Below are 27,930 nucleotides of genomic sequence, written 5' to 3'. Positions count from 1 at the left end.
CACCCTCTCTCCCTCTCTCCCCCTCTCTCTCTCTCTCTCTCTCTCGCTCCAGCTCATAGTGGAGCACAGCATGCTTGTGGAGTCTTTACGCACCAACCACTAAGGAAGAAGCTTACCACTCTCTCCGGCAACACTGGACTGCTCTTTCCCTTTGCTTTCAGTTTGGACTTGTTAACTCCACCTTCTCGTATGTTCCTATGTGATTAGGAGCTCCTGGCGAAAGCAGCGTGGCTCTGGATGACTCGGGCCACCCTGCTCGAGTCACGGTGACCATCAAGGCATGAACACGATGGAAACGTGAGGAGGAGAAGAACAAGAAGAGGAAACACCTTCTGTTTGGTTTTTTAGATATTTAGAAACTGAAATCATGATCCCGCCGGCCAACTCTACCCAGGAGGAGAGTAGTGGGGGAAAAGAAGATGAGCAGAATGAGACTCCCAAATCCCCAAGCAACACGTCCAACCAGGAGACCCGGGTAAGGACTCTTAGACCTCCCAGTTTTACTTCAAAGTCCTGAAAAGGTTTGGAAAAGTGCTTGGATATGTTGGATAAAGGAGCTGTATTTAAGTACCAAAAAACCTAATTAAACTACTCAATATTTTCTTACAAATATCTATCTATCTATCTATAAGAAAATATGTAATTGTATTGTTAAAGGACGGCAATTGCTTTTAATTTGATGAAGTAAAATATTTTAATTACCTTGTGTGTGGCGGTAAACTGCTTCCAATTTGAACTCAGAAGTGCCCGAATATGAGTTTGGAAAGTGCGGAGTGTAAATCTTGTGAGCTTCATTTAGCTATAGTTATTTGCGCACAGACTTTACACACGAATATGAAAATTCCAATATTCAAGGTTATAGGGTAATATGTTGTCATGGTGTTGCGATGCCATTAAAACCACCATTGACTTGATTCATTATTTGTGTGACCTCATTTGCCCAGAGGAAGAAACAAACTGTGACCTCTGAGTGCAGTAATAAGCATTAAATAACCCCTAAATGTAACCTATGGGTCAGAAATGCCCTCTTGTACTCATTCCACCAGTTGATGATGTAAATCAACGAGATCCAGTAGGGGGTGAAATTTTCGGAGCAGCTCTCACTGTGATGTGGCACAAACTACACAATACAGCAATGAATAAATTATCAAATGAATACCTTTCTGAATGTGTCAATCGAAACTAAGCATTATTATTCCTGTCACGTTTTTAGTCGTTCAATTGTGCAAGTGTGCCTAATGTTGTGTCTTAAAGTATGTTTCCCCAAACTACGAATTGCATTCCTCGCAAATAAAAACAGAGCCAGGACCCAAAACTGGCCTCATCTCCAAGTTTGGGATACACTGAGCTACAGCAGCGCAGTAACTTTGCAATGTAATCTTCTTTTCCAAGGACTTATTTTAGTGGTCATTTTGGTGTTGGCTGTAAATTATCAAAATATACCCGTCATATAAACGAGGCTGTACAAAAGAGCACAGGAGAAAGGCTAAATAGTTTTACAAAGTTCCCTGCAACATAATCAAATGAATAATACATTTTTTGTATTCCGGTTGTAAGAATACTGCAAGGCCTGAACACCCCAAACGAAAGGTGAGAATCCATCTTGTTGCGCACCCTTAACTTAACCCTCCTGTGATATTACGGAACAAACCGACTTATAAAAAAATGTTTGAAAAACCCCCCCATCATCTGGCTATATTTTTCCTCTTTTTATTTATTTCATTTCTTTGATATTGAGTTCTAAATTTCTTCATCATTTTGATCATCCAGGAGGGTTAGCGCATTGCATCATAGTGGATTTAAGCAACCCCATGCATTAATCAATGCGATTATCCAGTCGATGACTCTGCTTTTAAAGTCTCATTGAATCTATTTTTCATTTTGCTGCATTTTATGAGACTTCATCCTCATTCTTAAGCTCCCGTGCTTTATGAGCGGAGCTGCAAGTTAAGTGCTGTCAAGCAAAGAATGTGCTCCTCGTAGCCCCGCTTTTATCTCTGGGGTCAACTTGAACCTATTCAATGTCTCCAAATATGTGACTGTCTATGATTATGATGATCTGTTTTCAATATTCTGTACAAAAAAACAAAACAAGATGGCGCCGCGAGAGTGGCTGCCTTTCCAGCAGCGCTTATATTTTGTTCTTCTACTTCTTCCTTTCATAACTTTGCTGCTGTGAATTGGGAATTTCTCCATTGCGAGACTAATAAAGGATTTCTTATCTTATCTTATAAATCCCAGCCGTCAATTTGACCCCAACAGCATAAAACGTATGAACAAATCCAAGTTTTACGCACGGTTGTTTGGGTTGTTTTGGATGACAATGAGATCATTGTAAGAATAAGTTTTTTTTAAAATTTAAATTACTGACAAGCATGAGTACCTGACACATGAACAGTCTGAATTATATTCTTTTTCATTCGGTTTAAAATGCTGGAGACAAATGGACCACACCGAGAAAAAAAAAATTGTGAAAAGTAACAAGAGGGATGTAGGTGTGAATGGTGTGAATGGACTCTATATGTGCCCTGCGACTGACTGGTGACCAGTTCAGAGTGCCGTTTGCCTTCTGCCCAAAGTCCAGCAACTCCCCCCAACCCTGTTCAGGATAAGCGGTGTTGAAAATGGATGGATGGATAACGTAGAGTGCTCTCTTTCCAAACATGTCATCTAGTCACAAATTTTGGGGCTTTGTTTGGTTGCTGCCATTGGTTGCATATTGACGCATGTTGAAATTCTATGCGCCAACCAGGGGCGGTTCTGGATTAATTTCACTGAGGGGGCCGGGCTGGGGCCAGGGGTTTTGATGGGGGGGCACATTCAACCCAGGGCTAAAAAGACAGATTCGAAATCTAATTGGACTTTTTATTTCTTCAGACTTTGAAATTGTAGTCATAACATTACAGTGATGAGAAAAAAAAACAGTATTAGGAGGGCTAAAATGTCTGCAAGCGTAACAATACGCCGTGTCCATCTGTTGAGAATATTCAAGCCAGGGGATGATATGGTACCAGCCTGCCGGGGACAAAAATTGCAAATACACTGAAGCTAGATGTTTTACATGCATATAATTATCCAAATTTAAAAAGGCAATGTCTTATATATTGATCCTGTTAAATAAAAATAAAAAGGGAGACTAAAAAAGTTACACACACACGCGCATGCACACACGCAAATAGCACTCGTGTCGTGGTAATTTCCTTCTCTGCGGACTGCTTCTCATTTTCCCGCTCATTTTTAAGTGGCGCAGCGCACTAAAGGGTCCGACTAGAATGTTAAATCACGCACTTTGGTTCCCTTTCGCGTCGGCGACTCGGCACGACTGCGTAATCTGCGCTCGGAGGAGGGGCCACAGGGGGGGCCAGAATCGGTGCTACAGGGGCGTTGGCCCCCCCCCCCCCCAGAACCGCCACTGGCGCCAACCCGACTGATTCTGAAAGTGGATCAGATTGATACGGCAGCATCAAGAGCAGGGGTCCCCAAGATGTTTGAAACCAAGAGCTAATTCATGAGTAATGATTAATGCGAAGGGCTACCCATTTGACATGCACTTTTAAAGGAACTAATTAGCTAAAATTATTTGGGCCGAAATCATCTCCTCATCTCTGTTGCACCCGCAAGCTTTTTTTAGATGAAGGCTGTGATTCTGTCATGCGTTGTTTTTTTGTTTTTTTTAATGACCAAGTGTTATTTAAAAAAGAAGAGCAACCAAAATATTCAATCTCGCTTACTGCTCAGGGTCACTGGCTAGCTATTTTTAGAACAGGCCGCGGGCTACTCATGTGGTCCTTGGGGGCTACTTGTTGCCTGTGGACAGCATATTGGTCACACCCTGATCTCTAGGCTAAAATTTGATTGTTATGACATCACTAAGGTAGACTGTTGCAAATAGATGAATAGAATTTCATGAACAAATAGTCTTTAGCTAGTAAATACAGGCCAGTGCTTGATATTGTTTTGAGCAGTGAAGGCCTCACTGATCCTGACCACACACCACTGGCTTTTGAGTGTGCCAAATTGATTCGTCGTTACCCACAGGACTTATTGATCCTCACCGAATCAAAGCTCCAATGATAAGCACTTGAAACTAGGCGCTACAGTATTTGTTTCAATATTACCAGACAAAACTTATCATTTACATGAAAGCAGCAGGATCTTCACTCGCAATTGCAAACAAATTCTTCTCGGTATTATGCAGCCTAATTAGGACACAAAGTCCTCATTTGGAGTTCTTCTTAACTCATCAATGATGATAAAACAGAATCAGTCCTGCTGCATGAGAACCCTTCAGTCTCATTACAGTAGCGCAGGGATTCTTTATAAAGTGACTGAAGGAGGAGGATGAGATGAAATGAGCGGTTGTCAGCGTGGAAGGTAATGAGATTGATAAACGGAAGCAGGCGGCTCAATCGTGTGGCGAATGGTACGGAGGCGATGGCCACAACTGCACCACCTGGAAATCACATTAGGCATCCTGGTGGGGAAGCCTCCGGATGGTTTTGACGGAGAGCAAAATGGTTTGTATGTCTAACAGACAGCAGGCACCAGACCATTAGCAATACAGAAACGTGTGTCTTCTTGTTAGCTTGGTGCTTGTTATGATGTTGGGACAAGTGGAAATGAAAAGGAACATATCATGCCATTGTTTAACAGTTGAGTGGTCACGCGCTGCTCTCGGGAGTGGGAACTTACTCGCTCACTGAGCGGTGATTATTTGTGAAGGCAGCGGATGTTGCGTTCTCCTCCAAGTTCGCCAGGGTCCGATCTAGGTCGTAATTGTTCGCTAAACGCTCGCCGATATGTTCAAAATTCCCTTGCGACAAGAAAAGTACAGATGAGCATCTACCATCTCTCTCCAAGATGTTCCTTCTGCTGTGCTGTCCCACCCAGCTTGGTGAAGGCCAGTCTGACAACATTGCCAATTCTTCTATTTTGAGGGATTTGTTGTTTGAATTCCAAAGAGTCACTTCCATTCTTTTCCTTCCAGCTCCAGAAGCTCAAGCGTTCATTGTCCTTCAAAACCAAGAGCATTCGCAGCAAGAGTGCTGACAACTTCTTCCGGAGCGGCGGCGACAACAAGACGGAGCTCCTCTCCGACGTTAGTGGCAGCACGAGCCACCTGTACACAATCGGCATGGCGCCGCCGCACATCACCACCGGCCCGTCTATCCCGCCCGTGCCCCCTGCCATCCCCTGCGCCCCCCCTCCCACGTCGCGTTCCCAGACGCGCAATCCCCTGCAGGTGGACTCGGCCGGACACTGCTTCATGGAGCACATCTTCAAGAAGCCCACCTTCTGCGACGTTTGCAACCACATGATCGTAGGTATGGGGTTCACACGTGTGAAATTAATATGCGGTATAGCCTGTTAGGATTTTTGGATTATGTTGAACAAATCGATACTCCATCGAAATACAGCATCCCACAAATGTGACGACGACATTCCTTACATACTATTTTAACACACTCACGCATTTTCGGCAATGTAAAGTAGCAGTGTAAATTCACAATCCCCTCAAAATAACAACACACACTCTTAACCCTTTCATACATGCTGTAATCTGATAACATGATAAATTGTCCACTGTCGTAACCGCTGTCCCTGAAAGGGTTAATGACCGAACTACTGGCAACAAAAGTGAGTGCACCCGTAGGTGAAACTCTCCAAACTGGGGGCAATTCGGAAGGAAACTACAGATAATGTTATATTGTCTGTTAAGATTTGTGATGGCTGGAAGAGGGAAGAATCACGTCCACTTTCGACAATTCAAAACCATGAGAGTGAAAACTTAACACACCTGCAATCCATTCACAGCTTAGACCACAGGTGTCAAACTCAAGGCCAAGGGGCCAGATCTGGCCCGCCGCATCATTTTACGTGGCCCCCAAAAGTAAATCAAAACATGTCAACTTCCATGATTGAGGCTTGCTAAAATCCTGCAAAATTTCAAATTCTCATATGAAATAAATAAGAGCGATACTGTAAGCATTTTCTTGTGACCAAACCCCTCATTACAGTCACTTCAACAATAGTTGAATCAACCATTATTCTTGACTTCTTTATATGGTTCGACAGTCATAATTTCCCTCCACGGGAAACGGTAACTAAAATGTGGCCCGCAACAAAAATAAGTTTGACACCCCTGGCTTAGATCTTCGAACACTAATGAGTCACACGGCACTCAGGCCACTTTGGAAAGCTTTATTGCTGTTAACAGTACACAAATCCTGAATAAATCAGTCAACATTATGTGCAAAGATTCATATAGGCGAGATTAAACACCCACCTCCTCCTTTCGTCATGATCCGTCATTATAAATTTCGGCACAAATTTGATTTGCCAGCCATAATAAATATGTAAGAATTACATTACAAAAACAAGCAGAAGTCGAAATATCCTGCTTTTAAAAAAGCCATTTAAAGACATCAGTCAATTCTACTTCATGTTGTTTTAAAGTTTGTGGTGCACAGTCAAATAGATTTGCCGTTGTGTAAAAGTTAATTACATTTGGTGGCGTATCATAAAAATACCTGCACGCCAACTGACGCTGTGTTATGGATTGCACGCAGTGAGTTGCTAATTAAATCAACACGTACGTGGGCGAAGGACGTGGTTATGTGTCTGAATGAGTGTGAAATGTAATTTTCATGTGGGACCTGAGAATAAATAGTATTTTAACAGCTTTAACAAGGAAGTGGTGTAATAAATGCAATAAGTTAGTCATTTGGGGGAGTGATGGAGGCTATTTTTTTTCCAGAGCAAAAACAAACAAAAATGGAACGGCGACTAATTAGTCTGCAGAACCACAGTTGCAGCGGGGAGAGTGTAAGCAGATGAGGAGGAGGTAAATTCTCAGAGGAAATATGAAGGTGTGAAGTAAGACTGCTGGATTAATGGATCAATGCTATTCTAAGAGCAACAACACAAATCAATCAATCAGGGTGAATTAGTTGGGGTTTTTTTTAGCTCACACACACTGCTGAAATTCTCTCATACACACTGCTGAAATACTTTTTTACTCAGTACTAAAATACTCTCATACAAGCCACTAAAATACTGTGACACCACTGCAATACTACTCATTCACACGACTGAAACACTTTCATGCACACCGCTGAATCTTTATTTTATTTTATTTATTTTTTTACTCATTACTAAAATGCTCTCATTCACACCAAGACACTCTCATATTACAGCAACATTCTCCAAAATGCAAACGACACGCTTTTCAAATATGACACTGACTTTCATACACACTACTGAAATGATCTAACACACACTACTGAACCGCTCTGACAACGCAAAGTGTTCTCAAACGCTACTTGTAGTTTTTTGCTTATGCCATACACGACTAAAATGCGGCTGCACACACATACTCCTGAAATACTCTCATACACCCAGCTGAAAAGCTTGATACTCATACTGAAACACTTTTGTACACCCTATTAAAATGCTTTCACGCACACAACTGAATCACATCTTTCAGTATATTATATCAGTGTCTTTTGTATTGATAAAGGGTTGATATGATACATTTTTTTCTTCTTTCTGCCCCCTTTCATTTCTTTTCTTTTAAAGAATGAAATAAATAACTAATTGAAATGAAAGTGTATCTCGATGTATGATAGGATTTTAGTCGTGTGTATGAGAGCATTTCACCTGTGTGAATAAGACCATATTAAAAGTGTTTATAAGACAATTTCAGTTCCAATTGATGCCATTCCTGTTTTTTACAAACTAAAACGGGTGTTTCACTCCAACACCTCTTCATATACGGGAGGTCATTTCACTAATGACCGCGCAATCTGCTTGCGAGTAACTTAGCTACTTCATGATGTAGTGCCGTACTGACACACACACACACTCCAAGATCCACCTCCCCAGCCCACCCGCCGCTGCCCAACTGTCAGTTTGTGATCCACAAAGCTGCTAGCATGGAGGCGTATTGTTCTGCTCTCCACATTAGAGTGAGTCAGACCAAACAAGCTGATCGACAGCTGCGTGACACAGACATGCGTGTACTGTAACTGTTTTGTATAAAGTTCCCGAAAGCAAGTACTCGGTGCATTGAGGTACCAGCGAACTCAATTTACCATACTTCACATGACGTAGCATTTGGCTAATGAGTGATCAATTCATCCAAAAGAGGCTTTATGCTGTATAAAGGGGAAGTCAACCAGCAAATTTTCTTTACCATAATATGTTTTGTGCAGCCCTACTAGTCTGAAATTTTCATTGTGAATAATGTTGCGTTTGTTGAATATGAGTTAAACAGCAAAACAATAATAATCAGAATACCATGTTTGGACTAGTGGAGGCGTGTAGAACATATGATTGAGAAGACATTTTTTGGCTTGACTTCCCCTTTAATGTCACTCCCAGTTGAAGTATATATCAAACGTAAAACAAAGAGAAAAGTTGTGTATTTAGAAGCCCCCCCACCCCCTCCCAAAAAAACCCCGCATACTTATATCATCTATAGCTTGATGCTAATGCTAATTAGTTCCCTATCCTAGTGTAGTGGTACACTCGCCTGACTTGTGTGCAGGCAGCGTGGGATCGGTTCCCACTCGGTGACGGCGTGTATAGTTGTTCGTGTCTATATGTGCCATGTGACTGACTGGCGACCAGTTCCGGGATTCGTCCAGCTTTCGCACGAAGTCACCTGCGATATGAGTGTTCTCGATTTAATAAAACTCATATCTCAAGACATTTATTTATTGATCTCCAGAAAATAACTCCAGTAAAAGTCTCAAAGCATCGACATTAACTGTTCTCAATATCAAAAATTTTCTGATGCATACATGTCAGTATTGAAAAAGACTGATGATGTTTTGACCTCAGTTTAACTCTGCTTTGATGACCTGATTCAGCCTGACCTCAAAACGAGACCCGTGTTGTTTGAGCAATGGCGACACACTGTTGCCGCGGCGATCTGCCGTCACCCAGTGAGGTTTAAACTGAGATCATGTTTCTTACTTTTTTCCGTCTTAGCCACAGAAGCGGAGGTTCAAGTTCGCGTCAACGGCTCGTGTTGCGGTCAGCCCGTGGAGAGAAAGCAGAGAGTGACGGATTTGTTTTCACGCCTTGTTGCTTCAAGTACACTTCCACTTGTACTTGCGGTCCTTTTCAGGGATCAGGTGTACTTCCGGTTTAACTTAAAACATTACCTCAGACTCCAGTATTTAAAAACTACTATTTCTCTAAAAGCAGGTGGCAAAGTTCACATTGTGTACTTAAGCAGAAGTACAGACACGTGTGTAAAAAAAGGTAAAAATATAAGTACTGATTGAAACTCCTTTACTTTCATAAAAGTAACAAAAGTTGAGAATTTAAATCATGAAATTCGCGTATAATTGATATCCATAGAAGTTCTTGGAGGGATTTATTATTGTTTTTCAAACAGCCAAGTATTTCTACTTTGTTACTTCCCAACGGTTGCTTGAAAGGAAAACAATTGCTTACTGCTGATCTAAAAAGACACCAGTGGTGCCTTGGCATGTCCATATTTTCACACGGACAGCGTGGGGGACAGGGCCGGAGCACGTGCACGCTGACCAATCAATACCCGACTACAGACCAAACTATTAAACAAAGCTGCCCTCCTTTATGTAGAATATTAGCAGCCGCCATTTGTTGCACATGGTTTGTCGTGATCTTGGTCGAATGGGAAATAGATTTTTTAAAATCTATGGGTCTCTGAAATTCCTGCCTTCCCACCGACTGGGAAATTCTAGAACCAAGTCTTTTTTTTTAGCTGCCTTTGTCAGACAATGTGTCTTGAAGAGAGGAGATCAGATTTTGGTGCAATTGTGACATCACATTTGGGTTAATTTGCAATAGTACCTTCTACATTCCTATAGTACCTATTCCCAGCTTTTTGTTGAAAAACGTACCGATTCATGTTTTTGTACTCTTGCTAAAAGACATGCAGGCAAAGTCGTGTTTAAATGGGAATTGGTGTCGAGGAAATATGTTGAGTTGACACGGCTTAACTGAGAGACATGCTTTTTATGTTGGGGGAGGAGTTGAGTTTAGTCTGCTTGGACATACATAAATGTGCGCACTTCCAGAGTACTTTTTTCAAAATCAAATCATCTGTGACCCTTTTTTTTTGTCTTTTGGGTAATGTTGCTAAATTACTTTGAAATCATATTGATGTGTTAAGGGATCTTATTCTGACCGGAAATTTTGACACAGACCTTTTTTATTATTATTTTTAAATGAGCTGAATTCAAATATCTAAAACTTTTTTTCATGCCCACAATAAAGGGCCTATTTCTCTCAAATATTGCTCCCAAATCTGTCTAAACCTGCGTCAGTGAGTACTTCTCCTTTGCTAAAATAATCCAATAAATGCCCACAATAAAGGGCCTCTTTGGGTTCAGCTCATCATGAGAGCAGAAAACATTTATATGCATTCTGCTCAGAGTAGTTCGTGGTATAATTTACAGTAAAGCAAAGCCGTACTGCTCACCCCACACAGCGCACCCTGCCCAAACAGTTAGGAACAGGGACGTTTAAAGAGGATGACTAGTGTGATGTAGTGTTTAATGCTTGTGATATTTTGCACTGTCGTGGATTTTATTAAGACACAGCCAGGTTTTAATTTGTGGAAAAATGGCAAAGTAGGTTTCTTCTTGGTTCACCTTTTAATACGATCCAATAAAATAGCTGCAAGGCATCATAAAACTAGAATGGAGCGAAGTAAGGCGCATGCTAAAACTAGACCCAACTTTCAAGTGTCGAGAATGTGAAGGCGCATAATTGATTAATCCATCTCAGCAGAAATGCACATGTATGTATCCCATTTCTCGAGATCTGACACATTTCGAACGCTCCGCGTGTCATTTTTCGCACGTCTGATCTCGGCCGAGAAAAGCTGCCGACGTTGCGCTTTGAACGTGCAAAGACGCCGACGATGTGAACGCGGCGGTGCGCTTCACAGTTCCATGTCCTCTGCCTTTTCGTTTCCTTGGAAAACCATTTCTCAGAATGTCACAAAAACAGGATACAAATATATGTCTCAATGAAAATATGAACATATGTCTCCATGGAAAGTTATTATTACATTCTTCTAAAGGGATTTTAAAGGAGACATTAAATAAATGGTAAATGGAGTGCACTTATAAAGCACTCTATCTACACTATGTGGTGCCCAAAGCTCTTACAAAGCCTCATATACCAATAATTGTCCTGTTGAACATCGCTTAAGAATTCAGAGATAACAAATGATCACAATTCACAGAACAGGGTGTAATTGATGCGTGTGGATTGACGCTATGGCTAAATTAAGGTTGTTAAATTAAGAAATATGTTGCTATCAATGAAAAATGTAAATGCAGTGCTTTGGTGACAAGCACTGCATCACACTCATAATGCCCCCCCCCACCCCCAGTCCCAGTGAGAAACTCTTAACTGTAGCACACAACCAATATTTATTTAATACTCCTCATTTGCATGCAGTGAATCCCTGCGTGAAATCTGTGAATAATTAATAGAGACCCAAAAAGCTTTATAACTGCCTATGGATGCCACAAAATGGCGGCAAAGCACATTTTTTTTCCCTATGAGACAAAACTACCTCAATGAAGGTCCTCCCCCCAAAAACAAGATGGTGCCAAAGCATTGTTGTTAGTTAAAGATGGCATTGGCCTAAGCAAAAGACAAACAAAATGCAACAAAAACAGCAAATAGGTGAGTTTTCAGCAAAAAAAAAACAGTTTGTCCACAAAAAAAGTGAATTTACAAATGCCAAGCCGTACCATATGTCCATGTGTAACATACTTTGGACAGCAATGGCGGCGGAAAGACCGATTTATGTTTTGCTGAACCGTTTGACAAACACGGAACATGTCAACAGACTGCTGCCATATGTGAAGCGTCCTCATTTGAAGTCTTTGTGTGTGTCTGTGTGTGTGCGTGTGTGTCTTGGTGTGTCAGGTACCACAGCCAAGCATGTGGTGTTCTTGGCGGGCAACACGGCGAAGCACGGCCTGCGCTGCAAAGCTTGCAAGATGAGCCTCCACCACAAGTGCGAGAACGGCGTCGGGCAGCAGCGCTGCATGGGCAAACTGGTCAGACCTCCTCTTTTCATTAAATGTGCAGCGCCCGGATCACATTCGCATCTGTCAACGGGAAGCGAATTAGTGACATTGTCGCAGTTGCAATTTGAGATACATGTCCTGGCTACATTTCCCTGATCAATTACGAAGGAAATTGTTATTTTTCAATAATATTGTTGATGATTCTTGTTATTTACAACAGCGCCAACAATATTAAGAATAATAATCACAATAATATGAATTTATGCAATTGGTATAAATCCTCGCACATAATGAAACGATTATTACAAGAAATTGATTAATAGCAGCCAAAACGGATGCATTAGTATCGGCTTATCCTGCGCCAGAATGCGCTTATTCAGAAATCACACTCCACTGTATGTGTGAGTGTACCGGTACATCTGTGACTGCCATCCATCCGTCCTCGTCATCCTCCTCTTCCTCCTCCTCATCCTCATTATGTCATCCCTCATGCCAATCAATCTGCAAACCAATTGCCACCAACCACGCCACCGACACAAAACCTCTGACCCCCGCCGCCCGGCCCCCGACCCGACGTCATCGCCAACCTATTTGCGTCGTAGTATCGACGCGAAGACGCGAGAGAGCTTCATTACGTTCATGCGAATGTAGTGCTGATGTCGTTGGCCACAATCAAGGTCACCGTCACTATTTATAATGTAAATGATAGCTTTTATAAAGCAAACCTAACATTAGCATAATTAAAGAGACAGCCAATGCGCAGTATGTAAGATGAGACTTTGGAATGTTTCTGCAGCCCTGTCAAAAACTTGAGACTGTTTTACTGAACCCATTTTTTTGTGCCTAAACCAAATCAGGAAGTATTAGAGAGAGGTGCTCACCCCACTAGGTGTAAAGCACAGCCACTACATTAGGTACACAGCGCGATTCTATATAGCCGGCATTAATTGAACAATGTTTCTTATTGCAGGAGTTGTTCTAACATAACACAGGTGTGTCTCCACAAATTAGCATATGGTCGAAATATTTGTTTCAGCAGTCACACTCATTTGATTAAACACACACAAAAATACCTTTTAAAATGTCAAAAGTAAAAAGAATGTTGTAATATTCAAATGCCTTTTTGAATTGAATTACTGAAATAAATTGAGTTTTCCACAATATTCTAATACTGGATAGGTTCTGGTTGTTTAAAACCATACATTTGGTTGTTTAAAACCATACATTTTTATACTTTATAAATTGAGATTTTTTGGGGGGCGGGGGGATACTTGTACAACTGGCTCATACAGTACATCCTGTCGGGGGACGAGTGGAAGGGGAGCAATGATGCGATCGGCTCTCAGGAGTGGAAAATGAGGTCGAGAGGTTAAAGAGGACAAAGTTTCCCCAGTGGGATTCGGCTCTAAATTCGACTCTCTAATCTTGGGACGCTTCTGCGGGCATGCTTGTTTCCCTTCGGCCTGTGAAGCCTTCGTGAGCAAGAGGACAGCTGTTGCGTCACTGCGTTCGTTGGACGCAGGATTAGAGACACCTGCATGGGCTAATGATAATGCGGCAAGAGAGCATTACCAATAAAAGTGTTTTTATTCAATAATATAAGTCAGCTTTGGTTTTATAATGAAAAGGTTATTTTGGTAGTTTGATATTTGACTCATATTCCGTGATGGAATTTGGGAAAAATAAATCTTTAACCCTTCAAAACCAATCTTACTAACCCTAACCTGAACCAAAAATCCAGTTCCTGCTCTCTGTTCACGCGTCAGCCATTCACATCTTCATTGTTAAAAAGACTCCAAAAAGACAATGTAGCCCCACCACACAAAATTTGAGATAATCAAACCCCAACAACTCTTGAACAATTTCCCAACTACGTACTATGTTTTGCCAAAGTCCTGGAATCCTTCAATAATTGGACCAAATCTTTCCTGTCACAGTGACATACTGAGTTTTAAACAGCCCGGTTTCTGACCCAAACACAGTACCACTACTGCAGTTCTATCATATCTGTCATGTATCTATGTGCTATGGACCAAGGGAACTACAAGGGATGTTAGATTAGACTGCGGTTTACTGAACTAGTTTCATAATTACCTATGCCAGCAACAATACGCAACTCTTGGTAACTCCTATTTCCCTCTCATGAACCAAAGGTGTTCCTCAAGGCTCAATATTGAGTCCTAGCCTGTTCACTATTTAAATGAATAACACACTCAAACGCTCATCTTTATGCACATGGTACAGTTCTTCATCGCTCCTCCAAAGCGCAAACCCTGCCAGCACAATCCTCAATATAAATATAAATTGAGGAAGTTGCCGACAGTTCCTGTGGTGGCAGCCAATGCAAACTATCTTGGGCTAGATATCAGGCAGGCAAATAATAGAAGACCTTGGCATACACCAGCTCTCAGTTCTGGTGTCCCTATTTGAGGTCAGACAACGCCGACTTATTCCCTCTTCGCCACTGAAAGGCATCTGTAGATATGGACGGATGATTCATGATGGTCATGCATGATTTACGGCGGTAATCATTCACTATTTAATTCGCATCTGATGTCAATTTCCGCAAAGGTGATATTCTCATCGCTTCTTCATTAGCTTTCTCAGCGACTGAGACCATTTCTCCGACTCCATTTCCACCAAGGTTTTGGTCTATTCACATCAGTGCTTGTTATTGTCATTTTTGGTTCAGTTTGTTGTTGTACTTTGAGTGTCGGCTCAAATGCGTTTTTCTTGAAAAATAGATCACACACACTTTGATTACATCAACCAGCAGCTTTTGCAAGTTTTTTTTTTGGAAATGTTTTACCCCCACCATCTGAAATCACGGTACTGTGATATTCTTGCTATCTTATCTTCACTGTCATGTTAACATTGAATTGTTATGTCTCTTCCTAGCCAAAAGGCTTCCGGCGGTACTACAGCTCACCGTTACTGATCCAGGAACAGTACGGCTGCATCAAAGAAGTCATGCCCATCGGTGAGTGGCCTAACTCTTCCTCATACATTGTCAAATCGACTGACATGGCTTTTCAGATATCCTTTTTCTGTTCCACAACAGCTTGTGGTAATAAAGTAGACCCCGTCTATGAGGCCCTCAGGTTTGGGACATCGTTGGCTCAAAAGGCCAAACGAGCCAGTGGCTCTGAGTCTCCACAAAGAAACTCGGTAAGGCCATTTGGAGTTAATTGTTAATATCTTTAGTCTTTCTGTGTCAAGGAGATCATTTTTGGTTGTTTCTAGATCTTAACATGGTCCAAACCGGGGATCAAATACAAATGAAGTTCTAAATTTGAATTACCGTCCCCCCTGAGATGATCTAGTTGAATGAAATTGGGGGTAACTGTGCATCTAAATTGGCATGAGATTACCGTAGGTAAGAACGGGTGTTTGCGCCATTGTGCCAGCTGACGAGGACCGGCGTTTGACACCCATGTTCTACTTGCTGTGCAATCTGCAGGGTTTCAGTTCCCACTCGGTGAATGTGAGGGCATGACTTTGCCTTAATCTACAGTTTGTAAGTCTGTGGCCTCATAAAGTCACACTTGCCACCCAAATTATAAAGAGTTGTTGCTAAACATCCCATTTGTTCTCCTCCTCACCCAGCACCATGTCACCGGGCGCCATGCATCCGACTGTTGGTCCACCTCAGACACTTTGTTTATTTGGTACCGCTACCTCTGACATGTTGTAGCTGATGGAGCAAATAGATACCACCTCTGCGGAGCCATAAACACTACCAATAAAGGCATTCTGGTCCAAGCAGTCACGAAGCGAGCTGTTGTGCAAACGCTCATGTTACAGCCCTTCGAGATGAACTGGACTGATTATAAACGGGCCACCTCTGCATCTGTCCATGGCGTTTTATTTTTTTTGAAACGGGAGCAAATCGAGGGGCACTAATCTCTTAGGAAAGATTCTTACTAGAAAAACTCTTAGGGCCGGATTTACTAACATCCCAAATAGCGAACGCTCAATTGTGTGTCTACTTACTCAGATGACAGGTAACAGATTCCGGCAAAATCATAACTCCTCATAATGACCAAATTGCCATCCATTAGTTACGACCACAAGGCTGTTTCACTGACAAACGACGGTGTGAGGATGCTACGCAGGAACACCGAGTCAGCAGGAATAGGAAATCGGACACTGGGGGAAATTACTCCAAAAACAACACTGTCGTGACTGACGAGTGTACACTCATTTTGCAAATGAATCACTGCGCCGTATTGCTTAAATCAACATCATCTGCTGGGGCGCTGTTCTCAATGTTGAGGCTGACAAAGTCTGTCTCTTTTTGGATGTGCGCCCCTGTATAATGACATGAAGAAGACGTTAGGGCTGTTTGTGCAGCTGTGTGCGTGCACGTCTGTTATGGAAATAGTATATTTATGCAGGCTTGGAAACACTGTCTGTCTACACTCACTGGCCCCAACCGTGCACAATCTAATGAAAAACAAAATAAATTAGCAGTGCCGTCCAACTGCACTACATCCAAAAGGTGGCAAAAGTACTGGCACGCTATACTTTAGTAGAAGTACAGATACTGTACATGTGTAAAAAAGAAAATGCAAGAAATGAAACTCTGGCAAATGCAAGAGTACTAATTCAACTCCTTGACTTAAAATAAAATGAATGAATAAAGCACATACTCTGAAATGTACTCATGTCCCAAAGTAAAAAAAAATCTCTTCACACAAAACAGTTTTGCTTTTGTTTATTACATTTTCTTTGGCCCGCGAAGAGAAAATAAATGATCACAGAAAAATTACTGATATGTGTTTTTTAAATTTCAAATAATGTCATAAATATGTAATATCTTGCCTCTCTGAATCTAGTGGTTCACATTCCACCACGTTGTTGAGTCCCATTTAACATGATTTTGAATGTGATGGGTTCATTCTGGATACAGATACTTTCCCAGTTACAAGTGGGTGTGCATAGTTGTGTAAGCCCAGCTGTTTATTTTCGCTTCCCCTCTTGAGAAAGGAAAAAAAAGTTTGTTCACATTAATGGTGGTAAACGTTTTGAAACAATTTACTTTGGTCTCATTTTTTCATATCACAAAAATCTAGCCTTTGAACATGGGTGTGTCGACTTTTTCCGTTCGCTGTAAGTACGGCAACAAAATATTTGAACCTTTTTTTTTTTTTTTTACATTATTTCCCACCATTGACTGCATCCTCAGTATGACGCAGTGCAGTTTCCCCTACTGCAAACAACAGCCATGAGAATAAATTGTTGAGGTCGTTGAATGATTGAATTCATACCAATTTTTCTTTGCAGACCAGTGACTTGGATAACGTTCCGGAGGAAGTGGTGGCTCATGGCAGCAGACAGGCACTGTCAAGAAAACACAGCGATGATGGTGAGTAGCCGACGAGCCATGCAGCAACAGGGCCGTGGAAAAAACCTCAGGATTCTGCGATCCATCAAATGAGGGTTTGGCCCCCGTTTTTTTCCACTAAGAGGGACACATTTTGCGGATGAAAACACAAGAATTATTGGAACTTTGGTATTGGTGCCAATGTTTTTTGTTGTTGTTGTTTTTGTTATGTTATTTCAGCTACAGTACATAATCATCTCAGTACTGAAGGACAAAGCACTGACCCAATCAGAGGCATTCATTGGTGCAGGAAGACAGACGTGCGCAAAGATCAAAACTTTCCGAAGTGGAACTATGAAAGGATAGACGGAGCTAGGGCTGAACGATTTAGAAACATAATCCCCTTTTAATTTATTTCTCATGATTGCAATTTAATATGCGAGCATTTTATTCAAGGTCATCTTTCCATTTTTTTCAGTTTTTTTCAAATACAAAAACAAGCAAAAATTAACTTGTATTGCAATAAACATTATCAGATTTATTGAACTTCAATGTTTTGGTTTTATATCTTAGGCATTTTAAGCTTTCATACTACAAAATCTACTAAACAAATGTGGCGTAAACATAAATCAGTAAGTCAGATTACAACAAAAAGTCAAAACAAATCTGTGGCTTTATAACTTCAGTTTTTCATGTTTCAAGAAACAGTGATGTGTGCACTGCACTTATTAAGCACTGAACTTATCTACACCAGAGGGGCCAGCACAATATCCATTGAATTGAATCAAAAAATGCATTAAAATGTTTCCTTTACATTTCTTTATAAATTTTATTTATTTTCTATTCATTCATGTAATTTCTGTATGCTTTTTTTAAGTACAATAATGGGGCCTGCTATCATTCTTAAAATAAAACATGACAAACATTTTTGAGTTATATTTTTGGAGAGGCTGGAACGAATTATAGGCATTTCCATTCATTTTGATGGGCAAAGATGATTTGTTATAAATACCTTTGACAAACATATTTATATGCTGTGATGTATCAACCAATCTGCTTTGGCACACACATTTTGGAGTGAACTATCTTTTTTTTTTTCTTTTATCCAATTTAATGTGTTTATTTTCACTCAGTTTTCGCAGTTCTTGAGAACGGGGCTGAGCACTACTACCATCAACCAGAGAGAACGCCCAACAATTCAGAGGTGAGGAATGTCTGGGGGTTTGTTCTATATACTGGTGGGTATAGAAAATGCAGCATCGCATCGCTCATCTTGTCTAGAATGCCCTCCGCCATTACCGCTTCAGTTCCCAGGAAATGGAGGGACAAGTTCTTTTTCCTGTGGTAACAAATCAAATTGGAGCTGACACAAGCACGGCAGGCCTGTACTGATCAAGACAAGACTTGACCTCACTGGTTGGGGCTGCAGACCTTCTGCGACTTTTTTCTCTGCAGTAAAGACAACTCTAGTCAGGGCTGCAAAAATATCTTATCAACTCCTGTGGGGTGACGATGGCGCTCTCATCGGAAGCTTTAAAACCAAGCCCCTCTTTATCTTTTTCTGCCTGATGGAATGTGCAGAGGAGCTTTTTGAGTGCTTTTTTTTTTTTGCTTACTTTTTGAGTTTGGCATGTTTATCTCCGTTGTCAGTGGAAAATAGACCATGCTCGGGCAAACATAATAGGGAACAAATAACCATACAAGGCAAACACACAAACGTCCGCTCGCTCCTCAAAGGGGAAGAGACTTGAATGCATCACGCTGCGTTCGGCGGGCCAAGCGCAGCTGGCGGCCCGCCGTTAACGCGTCCTCAGACAGGTCCATTAGATCCAGCAAAGGCACAGACAGATGGAGGCGCTGCTGGAAAAGGGCAATTCAACTGTGTGGTTTGAGTCAAATAAGCTAAGAGAAGTTATCATGACGTTGACAAAATCATTTTAAAAAGCAGGAAATGTGTGTTGTTGACAGTATTTCAGATATGAAATGGGCCCCAAAATTGTTGTAAGTTTGTTACTAAAATGTAGTTGAATTGCCCAACTTAAAATGTCAAGAAATTTTCAACATGTTCATGATTTGATGGCAATAAGAAAAACGGTTTGCGATCAGTCAAATTGTTGGCGAATGTTGGCCAAACGTCTTTGCAACATTTTGCGACCTTCCACGAACTCCGGTGGGGAAAAAAACGACATTCACTAAGTGCGCAAACACTCGCAAACCCGCTCAGTGAGATACGGGTTTAAGAAAACTGATTAAAATTGCCGCTAGGTGAATTTAAACAAAAGTCAAAACGAAATATAAAAAATAAACAGTTTTTGGTCTTATTTGGAAGTGGAAAATTCACTAAGTGAGTCTGAACTACGCTCTCTCTTCCACTGGTTCATACATCCGCAGCATCAAGGCTGCCAAGTCGCTTTTAGTCAGCTCAAATAAACTTTCACCTTTTGATGCAATTTTTTTTATTATTATTATTATTATTTTTTTAATCATTTTTAATTCCGTGCCCAGAGGCCACACAGGCAGTTTGCCTTGTGCTTGCTTCAAACTCATCCATCCGCCAGTCCTTGTGGATGACACATGACTTCATTAGGATCTGGCGCCTCAAGGAAAGCAAACTCCTGCCATCTTGAAAAAAGACCACCTGACTTTTTTTCGATAGTTCACTGGTCTTTTTTTTCCCCCCCTAGAAAAAAAACACATTTGCTTTCAAGCAGTGTGAAATGTAGCGAACTGACAACAGCAAAACATACCTGACGTTTTTGTGGACGGGTGCTAATTGGCCCAACGCTTCTCTGACAACTTCCTGTGTGTCTCACACCTGTCCCGTTTTAACTTCTGAGATTGCGCTTCTCTCGCATGTGTTGACGGTGGATTCAAAATAACAGATTGCGCCTGAACTTTAGCAGCTTGTCGGTGTGTCAGCCTTACATAGCGCCGCGTGCCATGCATGTATGGGAATGTTCGGTTTCTTACTTTTCAATAGGTTCTGTTTATGTGGTTCAAATGGTTCTTTTTTTTAAAGATTGTATTATTTTATTTTTTCAGATATATGAATTATCTGTCGAGTGCAAGATAAATAAAAAGCCACGGGGTATTGTGTTATGAAGTATAGTGAACTACAATTCTCAAACAGCTGTTTGACCTTCCAGCTTTTCTACAGACGAACAGCAACGCCAAAATTAAATACATTTAAAATGAACGTCAAAAGACAGATGGATGATATGAAATGGAAAAAATAATATATATTTAATATAAATAGTATTATAAAAAATAGTTAATTTTGGTTCATTTGAGCAACATTAGATGTAGTTTCAATTCGTTTTTGTTTTATCTAAAAGCATTTTCGTCTTTATTTCGTTAGAAATATTTTCTCATTTGTAATTTTAGTTTTGAGGCGTTGTGTTGTAGTTGTGTTCAGGTGCTGTGCGGAACTCGCCCCTGAAAACCGACTCACGCATCGTCGTTGCTGTGTGTCTGTGTGTGTCTAGCTGGAAGACAGCCAGCTTCACCAAGATGCACTCCAGCTCAACACCTACGTGGCCTTGTACAGCTTTACTGCCCAGGAGAGCCATGACCTGGAGATGAGGCTCGTTTGCACGCACACGCACACACACACACACATACACACACACACACACACACACACATCGCAGGTGAAACAAAGTGTGATGCATTATGTAAACCAAACATAAAACCCAATTTTTAAAAAATGACTGAATGAATATAAACAAATAAATCAAATATAAATCAAACGGTCGGCGAGATGAAAACATATTGTCCTTGGGGGCTACACACTGTGTTAATGACCTATGCTCGACATCAGTGGTTCTTAACCTTGTTCGAGGTACCAGTTCATATGCACGTTCATCGAACCCTTTATGATTGAAAAATTAAAATATGATTTTTTTTTTTTTTTTTACAAATTCAAGACATAAAAAGCACATTTATTGACATCGGAAAGAGACAGGTTTTTTGAAATTGTGAACAAAATTAATCTCTGTGCAGTTTCAAGAAGTGTTCCTTCAGTTTTGCTGGTGCGAGACTAAAGTTGCCCAGCTTGGCATGACAAATCCTGCAGACAGGACGCTGAGTCCCATCACGGCCTGTGATGCATGTGAATCCATGTTGTACATATTCGTCCAACCACTTTCTTTCTTTGCTCGACATGGTTAGCATGTATTAAAACACTTAAAAAAAAACACATGACATACTATCACGACAGTCACACGTTGACTACTGAGCGAACTAAATTTCCCGCAGCACTGATTGGACAAGAGACGTAATGTGATCATCTGCAGCGGGCGTGTCATAATTAATTGACATGTTGAATCGGGTGTGTCTTAACTTCCATGGCAGAGGATCCATCGAACCCCTGAGACCGATTCACCGAACCCAGGTTAAGAACCACTGCTCTACATGTTGCATTTACACACACACTTGCACACAGCATCCATGACAATATCCGCTGTCACTAGCACCTGTAACAGCTGTCCCAGGACTGCGGATGACGTTGAGGGTGAGTCATGGTGACCTACATTCTCTGACTCAAGTAATTACTTAAGGGACTACTTAAACTTAATCATGATATCATTCTAATAATAGTCTTATTTGAGTACATTTTATTGCTACTCTACCAACAATGACTACTTCCCTATTATCTCGGCCTTTGGTGGCATCTCAGGCCATTACAGAAATAAGTGAATTTAGGGATCACGAACCGCAAACAGGTTTATTGTAGAATAATAGTCATATGCCCTCTCTTCACCAATAGGAAGCCCAACTTCCAAAATGTGTATCTTTTCGGTTTTCGGCAATACAGCATGAGACGATTCATCAAACTTTACGTATGCTGCATTTTCTGCTGTAAAGGCGTCAGACTGCCCGATCTATGTCACCGCACTCTTTCACACACTTTGGAGCAGGCTCTTAAGACTACGACAGGAAGCAAAGCACTAGTCATCATGGGCAGCCCTTCATCTCAAGCATCCATTTGTTCCAGTTCCCACCAAATTACTCATACGGATTTAAAGACACGAGAGTGCACTCTTTCTCTGACGCGCACGCACAAACGCACACACGCTCGTGTAATTCGCTGTCCCAGTCTGATCCCTGTGGTCCGCTAAACGGGTTCTATCACCATCATTTTAATTAGCATATTCAACAAAAATTAGGGTTAAAAAAAGAATCCTCTTCAAAAAATCATTTTACTTTTAAGTGAGAAAATCAGTTTTTAGAGGAGTTCCAATTCTGCTTGATTACGTGATTGCTTCAACAACGTGGTGATTGTAATGATGATGAGTCCAACTGTCAGAAATTTCTACCGCGTCCTTTTCTGAAGATGCTCACGTGGTTCGCGTCATTGTAAAGACTTGGAAATGTGGGTGTGGTTTTTTTTGACCACACTGAACCGTTTTGGGGTTTTTTTTTTCTCAGTAACCTTGATTATTACCAGGATAACGACACACTCCAACAATCACAAGAGGTGGAACTAGGGAAAATTACGTAAAAACCCACATTTTCCTCAGTCGCGCTGTTCCTTTTCCTTTTTTTTTTTTTTTTCAAGCATCAAACTTTGCCAAAAATGACTGTGAGCAGATGCTTGTAATTACTACCGCGCATACAGACATGCGGTACAGTGATTCACGATTTTCCTGGAAAAGAAGAATTCCTCGCAGTAAAACGAGATTGGTGCGAATGACATGATGATGATAAACACCTTCTTTTCTGGCTGCGCTAGCTACTTTCATCACAAACAATGTAATCTGTTTGTTACATTCGCCCTTCTTTAGATATTTTAATGTACGACTTGTGTTTTGTTATTTAAAGCAAATGACATTTAACAAGGTGGAAACAGTACGGTTACCGTGAAAATAATCATGACTAGAAAAAGGGTGCAATAGTCCTTCAATAGGCTTTATTTACATTTAAAACTTGGGAGGATGTTGGCTTGATCTTTAAATACTCTTTAAACTAAAAATAAGTTCAAACCAAGCGATAATGCTATTTCATAGCAGCTAGCGTGCAAATACAGGATTCCATTTTGCTACATACCCGTAATTAAATGACAACCTGCAGTTTTATGTCACTCAATACACCTGGATTAGCGCATTTTTTTCTTGAATTTGTCGGTGAATAACACATAAATCTTAAATAAATCAAGGAAAAATATCAAAATTTAGCGAGCTTTACATGCAGCTAGTGTACTACTTCAAAATTCAGTTGTAGGGAGCGGGCATGTTACGGTAGTTCTCGATTGTGGTAGCTCGGAAACAGATTTCATTTAATTAGAAAAGGCAGTTTTACTTCAACCAACTGATACGGCCCTTTCCCATTAGTTTACCAATGAATAATGCACAAACCGTTGAAAAATATAGGAAAAACATCCGATTTAAAATCTAGCTAGCTTTCCAAGCAGTGAGCATGCTAGCTCACGATTGCATTGTTTTACAAAGTCATTTGAGTTCATAAAGCTCAGAAATTCATTTCATTAAATGATAAAAGCCAGTTTAAATTCACCTAATAGTGGCAAAAAATATTTGGAAAAGAAATACCCTTTTTGTCTTACTTTGTTTTGCCTTTTATCCCAGGCCGGGAGACCGGATATTGCTTATTGATGAATCCAATGATGATTGGTGGAAGGTAAGCGTTAAATTACCTTTACTCACCGTGACTTTGTGAGCCTATGATGAAGAATGAATTGTTTTCCCGTGGCAATGATAAAAAGTGTGTGCACGTATTTTCATCAATCACAACTAAATGAACCCCAATGAACTGATTGATGAGCTGAGCAGCAAATAATAACAACGGAAAAGTCAGAAAGGCAAAATTGTGTGTAAAAAAGGGAAAGAAAAAAGACAGCTGAGCAGAGGCGGCATGCTACTAGCAGACCAAGAGTTAACTCATTGTGCATCTAACACTGCTGTTTCTCATCAGGCTGTGGATAAACACACACATCTGGAGTGTTCTGAGTATTTTGCAAGTGAAACCAATAACGCTGAAGCTGACATAAGAACTGGTTATGTATCAACTATCATCTGTTTGATATTTTCCAAGGGGGTGATTGAGGACAGGATCGGTTTCTTCCCGGCATCCTTTGCACATCAATTGCGGACGGGAGACCAGGTTTTTAGGTGCAACAGGACCTTCATCGGCTGCAGAGAGCAGGGCCAGATTACGCTAAAGGAGGGACAGGTACGATTTGGTCTTTTTTTTCTTTTTTTTTTTTCTAACGTGACAAGTGAAATCCACGATGTTGAAATATTACATTTAAATACCCATTAGACATTAGCATTTACAAGAAAGAGCAAGAGCAATGGATCAGAGAAAAATATAAAAAGTGCATCAGTGCACCGATCCAAATTCAGTTTTTTCAAACTAACAAACTTGTCATCTCACTGTATAAATAAATGATCATGCCCAAAGATGTATATTATACAGTACAATGAAGCAACATTCATTGCTTTGTGTAGGCATAAAAAGCAGGATTGGCCATTGAGTGAAAAGAAACGTCCTGATTTGAGGAAGCAGTGACCTTGACTGACCTTTCGAAAGTCCACATTATACCAGTCATTTATGATCATCAAACAGATATTTGATATCTTGAGCCTCCTAAACTATCTTCAAAGAACTCTCAGGAGGCTTCTTATGTCACTTGCCTTCGCATCATCTCATCAAAGGTTTTTTAGCCCCCACGCCCCACCGCATATGACCTGTCCGTCAAATATGCATGCTCTTTAATTAGACGTCCCTTTTTTCCCACAATACTCATGGTGGGACTCCAGAGGAGAAGTCAAGGAAACAAACTCCCAGTGAACTTAAAGCCACCAACCACGAGAGCAGCGTGTTCCCAAAAAACTGAGCAGCGAACATAATGTGATAGTTTGAGGAGAACACAGGTCACGCAAAATGATCTGGAACATTTTTGTGTGTTGGTAACAGCACTTGAGAGCGCCTTTAATTTGAAATTTAAATGTACTCACCTCACCACGAGGAAGAGAAACTGCTCTCAAATTGTGCTAATATATTTGAATCACTACTGGGGTGCACACTGTACATTTCTGGTCAGAATGCATTTACATTTTTTTGTTTGTTTTTTGGCATGTCTTCTGTAATTGCGATGTGAGTGGTGCTGTGAAGAGGAGGATTAAGTCTAAGAAGACCTCACTGACCGCCCTGGTTGCGAATGCATGAGCGACCATGCATACAAAATAAATACATTAAAAAAATATATGCCCGTGTGATACATGACAGTCAGCAACAACAGCATTTGTCGTTTTTTATGTGGAATAAATGAAACCGTTTACTTCTGGACTCTGCAGTTAGAATGATACACAGGTTGTAACTTAAAGTATTTTGTTCGAAAATGGAAAGGTGCACATTTCACAAAAAAATAAAATAAAATAAAAAAGAATGCACTGGAAACATACAAAATAGTTTGATATTATGAGATCCCAGTACTGTTGGCAAGTGTCAGAAAAAGGATGAGAGCACCCTCTGCAGGACAAAGCATGTAATGGCAGTATCACTCAAAAGTTTCGAAGAAGAGAGAAACATTGGTTGACCGGAACGTTTTCACCGCGTGCACTTAATGTACATATTCCAATTGAGTAAATCCAACGTTTTTTTTCCCCCAGTGAAGGAGTATCATTCATGACTGTCCCTCTCCCACCAGATTTGCGTGAGCAGTGAGGATGAAGGCAACGGTTTCATCAGGGTGGCGAGTGGCAAGAAGCGAGGCTTCGTGCCCTGTGACGTCCTCGACATCATCTGAGGAGGATGACAGGAAAGCGAAGGCGGCGTCCACCGGCCCCAGAGGTTAGACAAGGTCGACGTACTTCTTATGAAGCGAGGGATGCTGATGTTCTCATTTCAAGGGTGGACGGGAAGCAGGACACACACACACGTGACAATACAAGTGCTGCTTTGTTTATTGAGCTGCTATCACTGGATTTCATCTTTTAATTTATAGTTTCAACAAAGCGACAAGACGGCTCTCTTTCAGTTTGAGTTTCAATGAGTGGAATGCCCTTGAAAATAATTTTTCAAAAATGTCATTGATTCTTTGAACAAGGTTTTAGCGTTTATTTATTTGTTTATTTGAAGGAGTAATATGCCATACTAAAAATAGAAATGCAATTCTATGAGAAAAAAGTTGTAACATTAGGCAAATTTGGGGTCAGTTTGGGGGAAAAAGTTATATTTTTCGAGATCATATCCAACTTTTTTCGGATTCTTTTTTTTTTTTTTAGGGGGGCTAAAAATCATAAATTTTAAGGAATTGATTTTAGATCTTGTTTTGATTAGTGAGAGAATTTAAATTTGCTTTGGAAAAAAAACTTTTGAAAAAAAGTACACAATGTTTTGTTTTGTTATTGTACTTTTAGTGCCTTCATAATGTCATCCGTTATCTACGAGCCACTCGTTTCAGTAGTTTTGGGACGATTATTTATTTTTCAAGACTATCAATGACATCAAATGTGATGATGAAGGTTGACGTAAACACACTTCAGTTGATGAGTCACAAGCCGTCTGTCTGCTTAATCAGTGATGACAAAAGAGGACTTGCCATTCATATTCAGAACCTTTCAACGTTTGTGTGCCCCTCAAACTTCGTGCCCATTGCACATCCAATATATGTATACGTACATACATACATACATATATACAGTATATATATATATATATATTTGTGTGTGTGGATGTATATATATGTGTATGTATCTACAGTATATATATATATATATATATATATGTGTGTGTGTGTGTGTGTGCGCGTGTATATGTGTGTATATATGTATACACATTTATGTATGCTGAATGTCCCCCAACAGTGTATTGTACATAGTGTATGTAAAAGATTAAAATAACTTCTTATTATTCTGGAAGCTTTGTGGTGACTGGCATTTTTTTGTGTTTTGATCTGGCTTCAAATTGAATGCAGTATATGACTTATGAATGGATAATCCTAAAATCTGACTTTATCGTTAAATATGTGCAGAACTAATTTGGCTGTGAATTTGTAAATGTTGCGGGGGGGGGGGGGGGGGGACTGCAACATTTTGGTGAATCGTTCCCGGACATTTGATAGAAGGCATTAAACCTGTCTAGTCAATCTCCACATTATGATGTTGCAGCATCGTCGATATTAACCCTTTCATGTACCCTGTAACCTGCGAACATGTCATGCTGTCCACTGTAGTAACCGCTGTCCCTGAAAGGGTTAAAGGCACTCCTGAGTGACTCTTTTCATCTGACTTTCCTGCATTCTCTTCTTTTATAGTGATGGAGGCTTAGGTCTAATTTGGCGACCACCAAAGTGTGTGTGGGTGTGCGCCCACACGTTTAGTATATGTGACAGAAGATAAGATTGGCACACAGTTGAAGCGCCATCATTCAGTGCTGCCTGTTTGCAAAGGGAAATGCCACACAGGAGGACAGCGGGAGCAGTGGCCACAAATTAATTGGGCAGCTTTATTACCTCTGTCAAGGTGGTTCTGTTTTGTCGACTTACATTTGGTTGACTCATTAGTATGTAACATTCTGCCCACAGTTTTTGTTCGA

At 40.7% G+C, this 27,930-nt stretch overlaps 1 protein-coding gene across 2 annotated transcripts; it reads left to right on the top strand.

The window, feature by feature from the left end:
- The first annotated feature begins 73 nt into the window (after positions 1-73).
- Positions 74-27,254, top strand: stac (SH3 and cysteine rich domain). Of its 2 annotated transcripts, XM_086127739.1 has the most exons (12): positions 74-475; positions 1,558-1,590; positions 4,988-5,324; positions 11,944-12,077; positions 14,946-15,027; positions 15,109-15,215; positions 17,334-17,415; positions 18,507-18,577; positions 20,859-20,956; positions 23,958-24,009; positions 24,424-24,561; positions 26,042-27,254. In XM_086127739.1, the coding sequence occupies exons 1-12, from the start codon at positions 368-370 to the stop codon at positions 26,138-26,140; spliced, it is 1,341 nt and encodes a 446-aa protein (XP_085983865.1). In that variant the 5' UTR covers positions 74-367; the 3' UTR covers positions 26,141-27,254. The 2 variants fall into 2 exon arrangements, with proteins under 2 accessions (XP_085983865.1, XP_085983866.1); XM_086127740.1 differs by lacking the exon at positions 1,558-1,590 and having other exon boundaries at positions 75-475.
- Positions 27,255-27,930: the final 676 nt, after the last annotated feature.

The sequence above is a fragment of the Hippocampus guttulatus genome, chromosome 13 (genome assembly GCF_054856545.1).
Source record: "Hippocampus guttulatus isolate MCC_2025c chromosome 13, RoL_Hgut_1.0, whole genome shotgun sequence".
Classification (NCBI taxonomy): Eukaryota; Metazoa; Chordata; class Actinopteri; order Syngnathiformes; family Syngnathidae; genus Hippocampus; species Hippocampus guttulatus.
The sequence above is the reverse complement of the archived record's forward strand: the minus strand, read 5'-3'. Positions and strand labels throughout refer to the sequence as shown.